The sequence below is a fragment of the Engraulis encrasicolus genome, unplaced genomic scaffold (assembly GCF_034702125.1).
Source record: "Engraulis encrasicolus isolate BLACKSEA-1 unplaced genomic scaffold, IST_EnEncr_1.0 scaffold_71_np1212, whole genome shotgun sequence".
NCBI classification, from domain to species: domain Eukaryota; kingdom Metazoa; phylum Chordata; class Actinopteri; order Clupeiformes; family Engraulidae; genus Engraulis; species Engraulis encrasicolus.
The window spans coordinates 147764-161978 of NW_026946049.1; the positions used below are offsets into that span (position 1 = coordinate 147764).

Below are 14215 nucleotides of genomic sequence, written 5' to 3' on the forward strand. Positions count from 1 at the left end.
CCTGTTCCTACATTCGTAGTTATATCACATTCAATCATTTATTAACTTCCCCTTATAATATTAGTCAGGGTCATTTTTCCAAAAAGTTGACACCTGAAGGCAAATCATGTTAATTTTCGGCATACAACTGATTTAGGGGTATTCAAGGGTGCTGAATCCAAATCTGCCGTATGCCGGACGCAAAAATGTACAGAAATGCCTCAAACGGGCAAAATCCAATATGGCCGCCGCCACCGTGTTAAAATCCTGCAATCACTTTTCTTTTGGACTAAATAAGGTATGCATTTGAAAATAGCACTTATTTTTATGTTTTCAGACATGGGGAAAGCCATTATGTCATCAGATTTAACCCCTTAAGCCGCACTGTGCCGCTCACGGCACGATGCCGCCATTTTGTTTTAAAAAAAATAAAGAATTTGTTGTCCTATAGACTGTACACAAGCTTATAATGGTCATACCACACACCGTTCGAAAGCTGAGAACGTCAGCTTTCATATGAACCCATCCTCAAAGATCAACACTCTCCACACAGCTAACAGTGGGCTAATCTTCTCTGTGTGTGATGTCATCAAAATTGCAACCGAAAACGGGGTGTACTTACCTTTGAAAATTTCTCAATATTCCCAACGAATGTTTTATGGTCCAAGATTTCTTCTCTGAGTCATCCAGTGTCCACAATGTTGGAATATCCAGGCCATTTACTTCAAATCCTTGTGTTTTTGTGATAATCCCAATGTTTCCTGGCTTCCTGCATACGTTGTGTAATTGTATTTCTTCACTACAAGCGTCTTTGAAGACGAAGGAATCCACTCCACCGCACGAAATGCGCAAAACAGTGCCTGAATGATGTTCTCGAAGGTCTTAGCTTTTGATTGACACCACCCACGAGCCAATCGGATCCTCCTATGGAAAGTTACAGGCGATTGAAGACCAATAGGGCACTGCTATTCAAATCTGACCTCCCGTCTTTACCTCGCCATTGGCGTAGGACAGTGAGAGTTTCGGGTTTCATGAGTCACTGAATATTATAGTTGAGATTCATAGCTTTCAAACGAGCTATCACTCGACTGCCTTGGACTTACAGAGAACCACCCACTTGCTGTTTTCGATGTTTGCGTAATTGCTCGCGTAAACAGCAAGCTGTAGAGTTTTGAGAGGACGCACCGTTACGCGAGAGAACAGTAGACTTTACACAGACTTCGGAAGACAGCACGGGACATACAGTTTGCGTACAGTCTTACAGACAGTCTACTGCGTGCAAAATGTCTGGTAAGAAGGCAACGAGCAAGAAGAAGAATGTTGCTGGCCCAACTAAGATGACTGCTCAACAGGCAGCCGAATGGATTTTACAATCCAGCGACGAAGAGTCCGACGCAGGGAGCATGTCATCGGTTGACTCTGTGGCATTTTTGGAAGGACTCGATCCAGCCTTGGAGATGTAAGTGTTGTTTCTAAACTTTCACTGAATGTAAACAGATGTCACATATTCATTTACACTACTGGATTGTACTTAGTGCTAGTTGCATTGTGCGTTTTGGACCGCATTCGAGATGTTGCAGTGTTGCAATGTTGCAATGTAAATACAGCGATTGTTCATCCACTACGGCTGCAAATGCTTTCTAATTGTATTCATTCTGCATGTAACCTATAGTGTATGCTATGATTATCTGTTTGTGTGTGAAGGCAATGGATGAATGGGGGCATTTGTCTGTACTATGTATTTCTCTTTCTGGGTGAACATTGTGCTGTTGCCATGTTGCAATTTGCATTACGAATATGTTTAGCTGTTTTCATCCATAATGCCTAATGTAAATGCTTTGAATTGTGCTTATGTTGTATTTATACTACCTGTTGCCTAGTGTGTGTGTGTGTGTTTGGTTCACAGCTGATACAAAGTGTATGCAATGGGGGAAGGGGCCATTGAAAGTCTCTCACCTTTTAGTGACCGAGTGCGATAGGGGGGAGGTGTGTGTGTGTGTGTGTGTGTGTGAGAGAGAGAGAGAGAGAGAGAGAGAGAGAGAGAGAGGGAGGGAGGGAGAGAGAGATACATCAAATTGAATGTTACATGAAATAATAATTTGCAATTATATTGTGTTTTTTTCCACATAGATCCTCTGATGCAGACTGGCTCCCTGAACAGGAGGAGGAGGAGGGGGAGGAGGAGGAGAGCCAGGTGGAGAAAGAGGGGCAGAGAGTTGGTGAGGAGGAAGGAGACGATCAACCATCAGCCTCTTCGCCGGCTACCACCAGAGCAAGGAAGAGGAAAGCAGCGCAGCCATCCAGCGCCACACCTGCCACCAAGAGAGGCAGAGGAAGAGGGAGAGGAAGAGGAAGAGGAAGAGGAAGAGGACAGGGAAGGCGACAGGAGCCAGAGGGAAATGGTCAGCCATGGCAGGGGATGGACGTGGATGACATCATACCACCACAACCATCATTCAACCCCGCTCGCGCTCCAGGGCCCCAGGTCGTGGGGGGGGTGCAATACACCATACTGCAACTCTTCATGCTCTTCATGACAAGAAACACCCTACAGACAATAGTAAATCACTCTAACATATATGGACAAAGGAACCACCCTCATAGATGGCATCAGATGTCCCTGGAGGATCTGCTTTCATATATTGGTATGGTGATTTACATGGGCCTAGTTGGGGCCAAGTCTGTAAGGGACTACTGGGCGAAGAACGAACTTTACAATTTCCCCTTCCCCACATCTATGTTGTCCGGGAGAAGATTTGCAGCTGTCTCCAGCATGCTGCATATTAGCCACCCAGACAGTGATGCAGAGAATGACAGGAGGAGGGGAACACAGGCCTACGATCGTCTGTGCAAGATCCGCCCTCTCTATGACGAGATTAGGACTGCGTGTAAAGCTCACTACCATCCCCAACAACACATTGCAGTGGATGAAAGGATGGTGAAATCAAAAGCCCGCTCCATCCTCCGCCAGTATATGAAAGACAAGCCCACTAAGTGGGGGTATAAACTTTTTGTGCTGGCAGATTCATCAAACGGATACACATGGGACTTTTTTGTATATGAGGGGAGAAACATGGCACTTCAAAAGGGGCTCAGCTATGATTCAGTCATGAATCTCGTGGACACGCGTGTGCTTGGCCAGGGCTATAAGCTCTATGTGGACAACTTCTATACTAGCCCTACCCTGTTCAAGGACCTCCTGGCCGAGAAGGTATGGGCTTGTGGAACAATTAGAGAACAGCGAATAGGCTACCCGAGAAGACGTCCAGGAGCTCTCACCTCTCAGTCACCACGTGGTACCATCCGCTGGATAAGAGATGATCCCGTTCTTTTTGTCCAGTGGAAGGACACGAGGGACGTCCGCTTGTGCTCCACAATGCACACAGCCCACAACCCACAGACCACCGTTCAGAGGAGGGTCAGAGGGACAGATGGCCGGTGGCAGCTGAAGTCCATCCCTGCCCCACCAGCTGTCACTGATTATAACAAGTAAGTACTTGAGATACATTATTTTATTTTGTCTTCAAGGGTATGTAACAATCCACCAATGATTGTAATGCTATGTGCTAAACAAAACTTTTGTAATCTTTTATTTTCACAGACATATGGGGGGAGTGGACCTCTCTGATGCCATGATCGGGTTTTACAACACCGTTCACAAGACCAGGAAGTGGCACAGGACGTTCTTCTATCACTTTCTGGACATTGCCATCGTGAACGCCTTTGTACTTCATTCCTGTATGGCAGCAGAGAGGCATGAGACCCCCCTTACACAGAAGGCGTTCCGGGAGGCCCTGGTGTTGGAGCTGAAGGCAGCGGGGTCACCTTCAACTGGCCCTCCTCCATCACCTGCTCCAGCTCCCCAAGGTGCACATCACAAACTGAGGCACTACACGGAAGATGGCACAGCAGGGAGGCGGAGGTGTGTGAACTGTTCCCTGAAGAGCACCACAGAGTGCACTTCATGCCAGGTAGTGCTGTGCTTTACGGTGAAGAGGGACTGCTACAATGAGTGGCATACAAAGAACAATTTGTAGGACTCCCCCCTCCCCCTCACTTCTCTTTCTCTCACTCACACACACACACACACACACACACACACACACACACACACACACACACACACACACACACACACACACACACACACACACACACACACACACACACACACACTGTATTATACACTGTATTAGTTTTGTATTATTAGTTATATTGATATTGTTATGTTATGTTCTTGTTTGTATATAGTTGATTTTTTAATTATTTTAAATATTTTGCCTTTCTTATTTCTACTATTTTATTAAATACTTGTTCATACTTCAATTGTTTTAGCCTTTCTTTCATCAATACCCCATAGACGTAATAAGAAAAAATGATATTTTTGAGTTTATGCTTATGCCAATCAAATCCAAAATGTCTAGCACCCAATCCAAGTCCATGATTGGAAGCCCCAAGATGTTAGCTTTCAATAGAAACCAGAACTGTGTTTCTAGCATGTGGCATTCTGAAGTTACAGGCTTTTGATTCTGGTGTCCTTCTTACCTATCCAAAAAGGTTCTTGGGCATCACCAAAAGGTACCCAACAAAAGCGCATGGGTATACCAAGAGAAAAAACCCATAAAATATTCATAGTTTGGTATTTTTCTTCCATTTCTTTTGCTGTTGGAAGCAGACACTTGTGTCTTTGGTCTCAATGTATCATTACAGAGCTGACAGGTTGCTGGAGCTGTCAATCTCAGTCATTTTCAAGAAAAGATGCTATACGGGAACAAAAAAACTATATTTTTATTCCATTCAAACAACTGTATTTCTCTGATAGAACATCATAAAATCATACTGACACTTTAGGCATAAACCTGAGAGTGTTACCTTTACAATGGGTACATGCACATGCATGTATCTACAACCATGTGGGATCTGTGCTACTTTCAAATTGGGTATGCCAATTTCGCAAATGAAGTCTGAAAAAGGGGGTGCGTCTTAAGGGGTTAAGCTCAGCTTGGAAGAAAATGCTTATGCCATTGGCTGGCAGCCATTTTAAAAGCAGAGAGCCTCATATTGTCAGCGATTTTTAATTTTTTTACTAATCTTTCAAGATTCACAGAAAAAAATGCTCTTTGTCTCTGTGAACACAAATACTACAGAAAACTACACTGAACTGTCTACTTTCACCTGAAAAAAGAAGTTTGTGTCTACCTTTTTCCATTCTTTAGTTATGGGCAGTAGAACATGGGATGACACCACAAAAAGCACAGATTTTTGACCCCAAAATACTGCACTTCTCTCTGCCCATATTTTTTGCTTTAAGGACATATTGTCTTTGATAGTGTTCATGTTTGATGTGCAACATTTTCAGGGGGTTTGAAGGGTGCTCAATGCCAATATGATGTATAAATAAATGTATATTCCCATAGTACATCAAAATGAAGGAATCCAATATGGCCGCCGTCACCAGTCTACAGTGTACGTTTCTTTGATTACACAAGATAAACTCTTAAGTACATTATGTAGCATTAGGTTTTCATACAGGGAGAATTAATTTCCATACTCAGATTTAAGACAGATATCAAAGGAAATTATTTCAATGTAGTCTGAATGCATGATTGCAACAGGAACATAGGGTGACACCACAAAAAACAATATTTTTTGACCCCAAAATACTGCACTTGTCTCAACCCACATTTTTGCTTTAAGGACAAAGTGTCTTTGATAGTGTTCATGTTTGATATGCAGCATTTTCAGGGGTTTTGAAGGGTGCTTAATTCAAATATTCAAATATGCTGTGTATTAGGCTCAAAACCTCTCTAATAGGCCTACCTCAAAATGAATTAATCGAATATGGACGCCATCACCAGACAAGGTGGACTCTTAATTACATTGTAGCTATAGGTTGTCATACATGGAGAATTCATCTCCATACTCAGATTTAAGATTAGAATCAAAGGACATGATTTCATAGGTTGAATTCATGTTTACAAGTGACAGTTGACTTTCATGTCAATAAGCTGTTCTTTTGAATGAAAATGTTTTCTCTACTTCCACTTTTATTTTAATGCTTATTATAACATGATGCAATATGTCCACCTCAATCCACCTCTTCCATTATGAGACAAATTTACACACATAAGTCTGAATGTGCCTAAATATAATATGCACATCTACATTGTGTGCATTAGGAATTCATTGTTTGCCGATTTTATTGCGGTGCTTACATTATATCTTTGAATGGTGGAAAGGTGAAACGTGGATCAAAACAGTTTATGTTATTGTGAGGAATTTACTTGATATATGTTAACTCCTTCCCAACCATTAGGCCTATCAACCTCCTCCTCTCCAGTGATTTGGCAGGACACACAATATCATGCACTCGTAGACCTCCTTTCATGCACTGCATGGCACTTTTGCTGCAAATGCAACAAAAGCAAAGTATGACGTTTTGCAATGATCAGTCCTATCTAATTCAGATGTCACATGGTTACATAAAATGCCCCACATTATCAAATCTCTATATTGAGTCAGGCCCACATACCCCTTCCTATCCTCCTGCCAGTCACCGAAGTGGGATGGGTGGTATTGAACAGGGCTTTAGTCCCACTGCTCCTGTATCTGCCACTTATACATGGGTTCTCATTGTTTATTAACATAATGTTATGAAGAGGGGCAAGACACTGGCAGCCAACCACGTGAGCTATTTTTTTTTGACAGACAGCGGTTTCCAACAATCAGAGGCTGAGTTGTGCACGGCTAGGTTCGCAGTCAGGTTATAAACAAAATTTAGAACCCATGTATTCTCAAGGCACACAAAGACATCACAACTTGTGCTTGCCTCATCCAACACTGCATCTGCAAGAAGTGGCATGGAGTACATGGAGTCAAGCAGTTGCTGCAATTCAGCAACTCCAGGAGGGGTGATTAGGAATAGGTTAACTTAGTATACCAAGTAAACAATTTTGGTTAGAGTAGAGGAGGGTGACTGTATGTGCATATATATTTGGTATATATATATAAACTGGTATCAGAAGTAGTGTGGAGTCTTTCTCACAGCACATGAACACAATATTCAAAAAGGACATTCCAAGTCAGCAAGGACATTCTGATTTTTGATACCTCCTCCTCGTATAACTTAACCCATTGTGTCCTGGAAACACATATAGGTTTTTCAGGATCTTGAGATTTTAGCTGTTTTATTAACTATGTGGGTATGTTAGAGCTGAATGAACACATTACAATGCAGGGGGGGGGGTCTTGGCTTTTAAATGTAACTCATTTCATGTTTGTATGTGCTTCGGAGGCTGAGACATTGCGGATTTAATAGGAAGAGGGCACCCTTTCCCAAAAAGGGCTTAGGACAAAATGGGTTAATTAGCAGTCCATTTTTGAATATTGTGTTCATGTGCTGTGAGAAAGACAGGGAAGTGTCCATTTCTGTGCCTAGGCACCTTAAAACTACCACTTGCCCTTCTGCCTGCCATTGGCTCTCTCTCTCTCTCCAGCTGAGCACCGTTATTGATACACTGCAGATGTACATTCCAGTATATTTTAACTAGGCCAATTTAAAGTCTATACTTGCACAATTCTACCAACAGAAGATAACAGACAGACTTTCTTTTCCTCCTGCTCCCCTGTTCAGCAGGGCTGGATCCCCACATGGCTGCATGCTGAGCCCCCATCTAAAGTCTATCTGTCCATGACTGCAGCATGACCAGCAAAAGGGACTGAAGGTGGCAGCCTGGTGTACAGAGACCGAGACAAATTTCTCTAGCTCTGAATGAAAAGAAAACCAAAGAAATCATTGCTGCCTTCAGGAGGCACACCTATAGCGAGAATAGACCTAGCCCTCTCTGAACTTCCCACTGTCACAGAGCTAAAACATTGTCTTGGACATTATCCTGGTTCTGAGTTCTTGGGTCTCTACAGATGTATCATTGGCACTACAGATGTATCATCAAAGTAAGGACCAAAGACTAAAACCACATTTCACACACATGGACTGTCTGACTGTTCATTACAATCTCTTGTTCCCCTGATCTCCTTCCATCCTCCGGTTGTTGTGCAATAATTGATACAGTGCAATGTGTTGAGCTGAATTCTTGCCGTACTACAGAACAAAGGCCAGCCTTGTAATTAATGGTTATAATTGTCACAGAGTGGCCATCTCAGCTGAAATATGTACATTAAGCAAGACAATCTATGCAATAGCTTTGGATGACTGATGTGCAATACCAGCCTGAGTATGTCCTTTATGTATATATTCACACACACACACACATACACACACACACACACACACACACACACACACACACACACACACACACACACACACACACACACACACACACACACACACACACACACAATGCCGCTCCCTTATCTGTACACTCTATTCTATTCTATTCTATTCTATATATTATTTACATCAGTCTGCCTCTTGATCCCCTTTATAGGCCTAGATATACAGTGATCTGAGCACAGCAATTAAACCGGCAAACATGAAGTAATTCCCATTGTACAAAGGATAATATTAGAAAATATTCGATTTAGGGACTTTCAGACTCTTGTGTGCATTTATTTTTTATGGGTGAAGAGGTGTGGAAACATTGTGAGGTGGTTTGAGGTGGAAACATTTTTCATGGTATAATGCATTAAAAGTGTAATTGAAATAGGGAGAGATTTAAATACAAATGGTCAATTTATGGAGAAGGTAATCTCCTGTTGCAAACATGAATTCAGTCTACACTGAAATAATTTCCTTTGATATCTATCTTAAATCTGAGTATGGAAATTAATTCTCCTTGTATGAAAACCTGATGCTACATAATGTACTTAAGAGTTTACCTTGTGTAATCAAAGAAATATAGACTGTAGACTGGTGACGGCGGCCATATTGAATTCCTTCATTTTTATGTACTATGGGAATTAAAGGCATTAAGCACCCTTCAAACCCCCTGAAAATGTTGTATATCAAACATGAACACTATCAAAGACAATATGTCCTTAAAGCAATAATATGGGCAGTGAGAAGTGCAGTATTTTGGGGTCAAAAATCTGTGTTTTTTGTGGTGTCATCCCATGTTCTACTGCCCATAACTAAAGAATGGAAAAAGGTAGACACAAACTTCTTTTTTCAGGTGAAAGTAGACAGTTCACTGCAGTTTTCTGTAGTATTTGTGTTCACAGAGACAAAGAGCATTTTTTTCTGTGGATCTTGAAAGATTAGTAAAAATGTTAAAAATCGTTGACAATATGAGGCTCTCTGCTTTTAAAATGGCTGCCAGCCAATGACATAAGCATTTTCCTCCAATCTGAGCTTAAATCTGATGACATAATGGCTTTCCCCATGTCTGAAAACATAAAATTAAGTGCTATTTTCAAATTCATACCTTATTTAGTCCAAAAGAAAAGTGATTGCAGGATTTTAACACGGTGGCGGCGGCCATATTGGATTTTGCCCGTTTTGAGGCATTTCTGTACATTTTTGCGTCCGGCATACGGCAGATTTGGATTCAGCACCCTTGAATACCCCTAAATCAGTTGTATGCCGAAAATTAACATGATTTGCCTTCAGGACCTTAAATAAGCACCTTTTCAGAAATCCTGCCTAGACTATATGGTTGTGACGTCATCTGTCGAATGCTCCATTCATTTCAACGGGGCTCCCCAACGTTCGGACGTCTGTTATTTTTCGATAACGGACGGGTTGGTCTATAACAGACCGCTGTCAATGGCAACAAGACTTTTCACTGCTAAAGCGACTTTTCAACAAGACTCTAATCAGCTGCTGTGATAGACAGCACCCGTTGTCCTGGCTACCGCTGTCAATGGCAACAAGACGTTCACTGCTAAAGCCACTGGCTTGTAGGCCTATACAAGTCAGTGGCTAAAGCGAATGTTTCATATCACTCCGCAGGGGGTCCGGTCTTTTGTCACTCTAATCAGCTGCTGTGATAGACAACACCTGTTGTTGTCCTGGCTACCTAGCTGTTGCCTAGCGGTATTCCACAACGGCACTGTTTTGTGTTGCGCAGCAACAATCTTAACATTACATAGGCCTAGGTCTAAAGAAATGTCCCCGCCATGTGTGAATCATTTAAGTATATCCATAATAAGCGGGTTAGCTTTCGGCGAGGCGGTCGCTTTGTGGAATAGCAGCACTTCAGAGAGAACAAGACCCCTCCGCTCCGCGTCGGGGTCTAAAGATTCTCTCTGTCGTGCTGCTATTCCACGGTAGCGACCTTCTCGCCGAACGTTAACCCTTACGTAACTGCAGGTGTCATGATCTCCTAATGTGGGGCTGTTCCCTGTGTGAGCTGCTGTTTTGTTTGGGCCATTACCATCAGTATATGTGAACTGGAGCCAGTGTGTGTACGGATGATAGTAGTGCATGGTGAATGAGTTGCGCGTTTACCAGTGGGGAAGCAATCCAGGCTGCTCGTGCGCTCTGGTGCGCGCGCCTGTCTGTCCAGTCCGTGTTTGTTTCTGTTTGGTTCTGTTTGAGTTTTTCTTATTTGTGTTTGGAGGGTGAAAGGTGAGAGTTTTCGACCTCTGTCTTTTATTTCATTTAACGTGTACCGTTTGGGGTGGGGCCTGCTCCGCTACTCCCCCCTGCCGCTTAGCTCTCGTTATCACTCTCCACGGTCGTGGATCAGGCCCTAGGGCCCGTGGGCATTGGGGCAGTGTTGCCCGTGTATTGGGAGTGTGTGCGTGTGTGGGTGTTTATGCATGTGTGTGTGGGGGGGGGGAAAGGGGTCAACTGTGTTGTGGGGTTGTTATAGTGATGTACTGTGGACCTTTGTGTGAAATAAATATCCATTTTGTCGGGGAAGCATACTTCTCTTGCCTCTGAGTATCTGTGAACCAGTGTGCCTTACTTAAAGTGTATCTTCACTATTCTCCAAGTTAAAGGGGCATTCCACCGGTGGAGACATGAATATGTTACTGAAAGTGGGTCATATTTATAGTAGAATAGTAACATACATTTCTAATTTGGTGCCTTCTTGGCCAAGAAAAGGCAGAAAATGACTTTTTAGTGCTTGTGGATTTGTGACAACAATCCCCATAATGCACTGTGATGCTCAAGTTCCACAGGCCACACCCAGTTATTTGGGACTCTATGCATCATCCCTCCCTCAGCTTGCAGGCAGTGTTGCCAGATTGGGCTGTTTCCCGCCCAAATGGGCTGCTTAGGATGGTCGTGTGCAGGTAAAAATGGCATTTAGCAGAAAAACCCGCCCAATTTTAGCCATAGAAATCAATAGAATTGGGCGGGATTTTGAGCTTCTAGGCTGGTTTTGAGCATTTTTTGGGCTGGAAATCATCAGCCTCATCTGGCAACCCTGCTTGCAGGTGCATCACAGTGGGACAGACATCACTGGAAAGGAGAAGCTGGAGCACACTGCAGCTTAGGTGCTGTTTCCACGTAGCAGGATATTTTTTTAGCAGGGTATTTTTTTCTCCTGCTAGGTGGAAACGCAACGTGTGGATAAAAAAAAATCCTCCATTGTAACAAATGCGTTTCAGACCCCTAAACAGGATATTTTTTTCTCCTGCTATTTTTTCTCCTGCACCTGGATTTTTAAATATCTGCTACGTGGAAACGGAAGGCCAAAACCAATGCAAAACCAATACAAGTATGAGAAAAAATATCCACATATAAAAATATCCAGCGACGTGGAAACGGCACCTTAGTTTTCAAGACTTTATTTTGTGCACACACCCGACCAACGTTTCTGTGTTGCTACACCTTCTTCAGAGTCAAATGATAGCAAGAGAGAGACACACATTTCAAGACTTGACATTCACAGGTGATCCTACTTGGTTTGGCTAAATTGGTCTGATCTCGTTGCAGGTAATTGACCCCACCCCCCAACACCAGGACAAGATTGTAGACAATTAGACAGCTTGCCAACTTCCCAAAACAAAATAAAAAAGTGAAAAAAAAATACACAAAGAACATTGTCAATAAAACCACAGCTACAATTATTACAAGACCACAGCCGCGATGCTGGAACAATTTGTTACAGAGAGCAAGACATATTGTGTTCCTCATTTATGCCCTGAGGCTCCACTGAATTTAGAGTATGAATCCAAAATGCCGAAACGTTGGTCGGGTGTGTGCAAAAAATAAAGTCTTGAAAACTAAGCTGCAGTGTGGTCCAGCTTCTCCTTTCCAGCTATGCCAGTGACTTACTGGCAGTGTTGCCAGATGAGGCTGATGATTTCCACCCCAAAAAATGCTCAAAACCCGCCTGGAAGCACTAAATCCCGCCCAATTCTATTGATGTCGATGGGAAAGATTGGGCGAGTTTTCCTGTAAAATGCCATTTTTACCCGCAGACGGCTATCCCAAGCAGCCCAATTGGGTGGGAAACAGCCCAATCTGGCAACACTGCTTACCGGAGCCTTAATGCCAGTGATTTCAAAAGCACTGGGACACTGATCTGTGATAGGTCTGTTAGAGCATTAGGTCCAACCCCCTATGGGCGGGGTTGAAAAGGTGGGAAAAGGGCTTGTAGTCTCACCAGAAATCCACCTCTCTTACACTTCCTATGTCGATGATGCAAAATGACCATTTTTACATCATTGACACAGGAAGTGTTAAGAGATGAATGCGGGTTTCTCCTATCTCAGGGGGAATTGAGAGATTTTTGCAAGACCATTCAAAAGTATGACTGGGTGTCTAGCAATGGAAAGCCTAATGCAAAATGGGTGGAGTGTCCCTTTAACTTAACTTTTGCTCTGGGGGCAATAGCCCTCAGGGCTGGCGTAGTCGGGTGTGGGCTTCAGCCCAAATTGTCAAAGTAGGCCTGCTACATATTGTTGGAAAATGCTACAGGAACTGCAGTGTTATTGTTCATCGCAAAAAATTCTTGGCAAATTTGTTGTCTAGTATTATTTGTTATTGTGACAGCCCTCCCCAGATGTGACAAGAGCCAACGAGCCTAGTAGAGGGCTACAATTTCATTATTTGTATTTTCTACACAGAGAAAATGTGAAATCAGAGCCTGTTTAACACATTAAGACAAAGTGTTACACATTTGCTGTTACCAGAATGGCAATGATCAAGTCGTAGTGGATTACTGAAGGCCCTGTGTTATAGTAGTGTAGTACTATGGTATGGTAGGTAACTTTTCAATGGTTATTACAGCGTGCCACTGGATGTACAGTGTGCATTATGGGCCTACCATCATGGAAGATGTCTAAGCCTAATTTATATCATGGATGTCTAAGTTATATTTCTTTATATTCTTGTAATGTTAGATATTTAAAAGATGTTAAATATAAAACATGTTTAAAAGTTAATGTGTTCTTTGTTTAGGATTTTTTTTGGGGGGGGGTGGCATTGGGTTGAATTAATGGTGAAACGTTTGTCTTATTTGGCGTGGTCATGTCTGGTGATACCTTTCTGTAAATTTTTTTTTTTTTTTTCTACTTCATTCTAATACATAAAGCTCTGTTCTGTCCCTTTCTTGGCTGTTTTATTGAACATAACTTATGAGTTACATAACATGAGAAACTTATGTCACATATAAAGGTGGAGATGAGTAACGAGTTCCTGATATGAGGGCCCTTTTACATTACTACTTCATGACCTGTCTATTATTTTAATGGTACAAGGATGACATTTGATAGCTCCCATGTTTTTATTCATGAAATGAATTGCCCCTAATTTCACACACTGATTAAAAAAGTAAAGAAAACTATGAAGTAACTGTAAATATGGTGGTATGGGGACACTGCAGAATGGAAGTGGTAGTGGACCTTGACTGCACCTTTTGCATTGGAGATTCACAAATACGGTACCTAGGTAAGTGGAGGGAGGGAGGGAGATGATACTGTTACTGTACTCATGTCATTCAATTAGATTATGCAAATAATATGTATACTCACACATTCAAATATGACATGCAAATGTAGCATAATTCCTGTCCTTGGTAAATGAAGATCATCCTTGAACATCCCTATACCTATAACATCTAACCTTGCAATCAGAGAGTATTCAAAATGTGTTGCGGCACATATACAGTATGCTTGGGTGCATGGAGTGGAATAAATCATTCAGAATGTCATTATATGATACTTGTATGCCTTATGACAAAAAAAACCCCAAAACATTATGACTAAAACATTATTTGTGTGTTTACCTGATGTTCTTGAACATACCATTTTTCACCCACCCCGGTTCGAAACCCGGCTGATCTTCACAATTTTTCAAATAGCTTTAATCTACTGT

General features: G+C 42.3%; 1 protein-coding gene across 1 annotated transcript; it reads left to right on the top strand.

The window, feature by feature from the left end:
- The first annotated feature begins 367 nt into the window (after positions 1-367).
- Positions 368-4081, top strand: LOC134444772 (piggyBac transposable element-derived protein 4-like). The gene is made up of 3 exons (XM_063193975.1): positions 368-1438; positions 2110-3468; positions 3581-4081. The coding sequence occupies exons 1-3, from the start codon at positions 1263-1265 to the stop codon at positions 4014-4016; spliced, it is 1971 nt and encodes a 656-aa protein (XP_063050045.1). The 5' UTR covers positions 368-1262; the 3' UTR covers positions 4017-4081.
- Positions 4082-14215: the final 10134 nt, after the last annotated feature.

What these genes read in the sequence shown, in the direction of transcription:
- LOC134444772 (XM_063193975.1), top strand. Translation starts at nt 1,263, where the DNA reads ATGTCTGGTAAGAAGGCAACGAGCAAGAAGAAGAATGTTGCTGGCCCA. An exon ending in CTCGATCCAGCCTTGGAGAT is followed by an intron (nt 1,439 to 2,109) that starts GTAAGTGTTGTT and finishes TTTTCCACATAG; the next exon opens with ATCCTCTGATGCAGACTGGC. An exon ending in GCTGTCACTGATTATAACAA is followed by an intron (nt 3,469 to 3,580) that starts GTAAGTACTTGA and finishes TTATTTTCACAG; the next exon opens with ACATATGGGGGGAGTGGACC.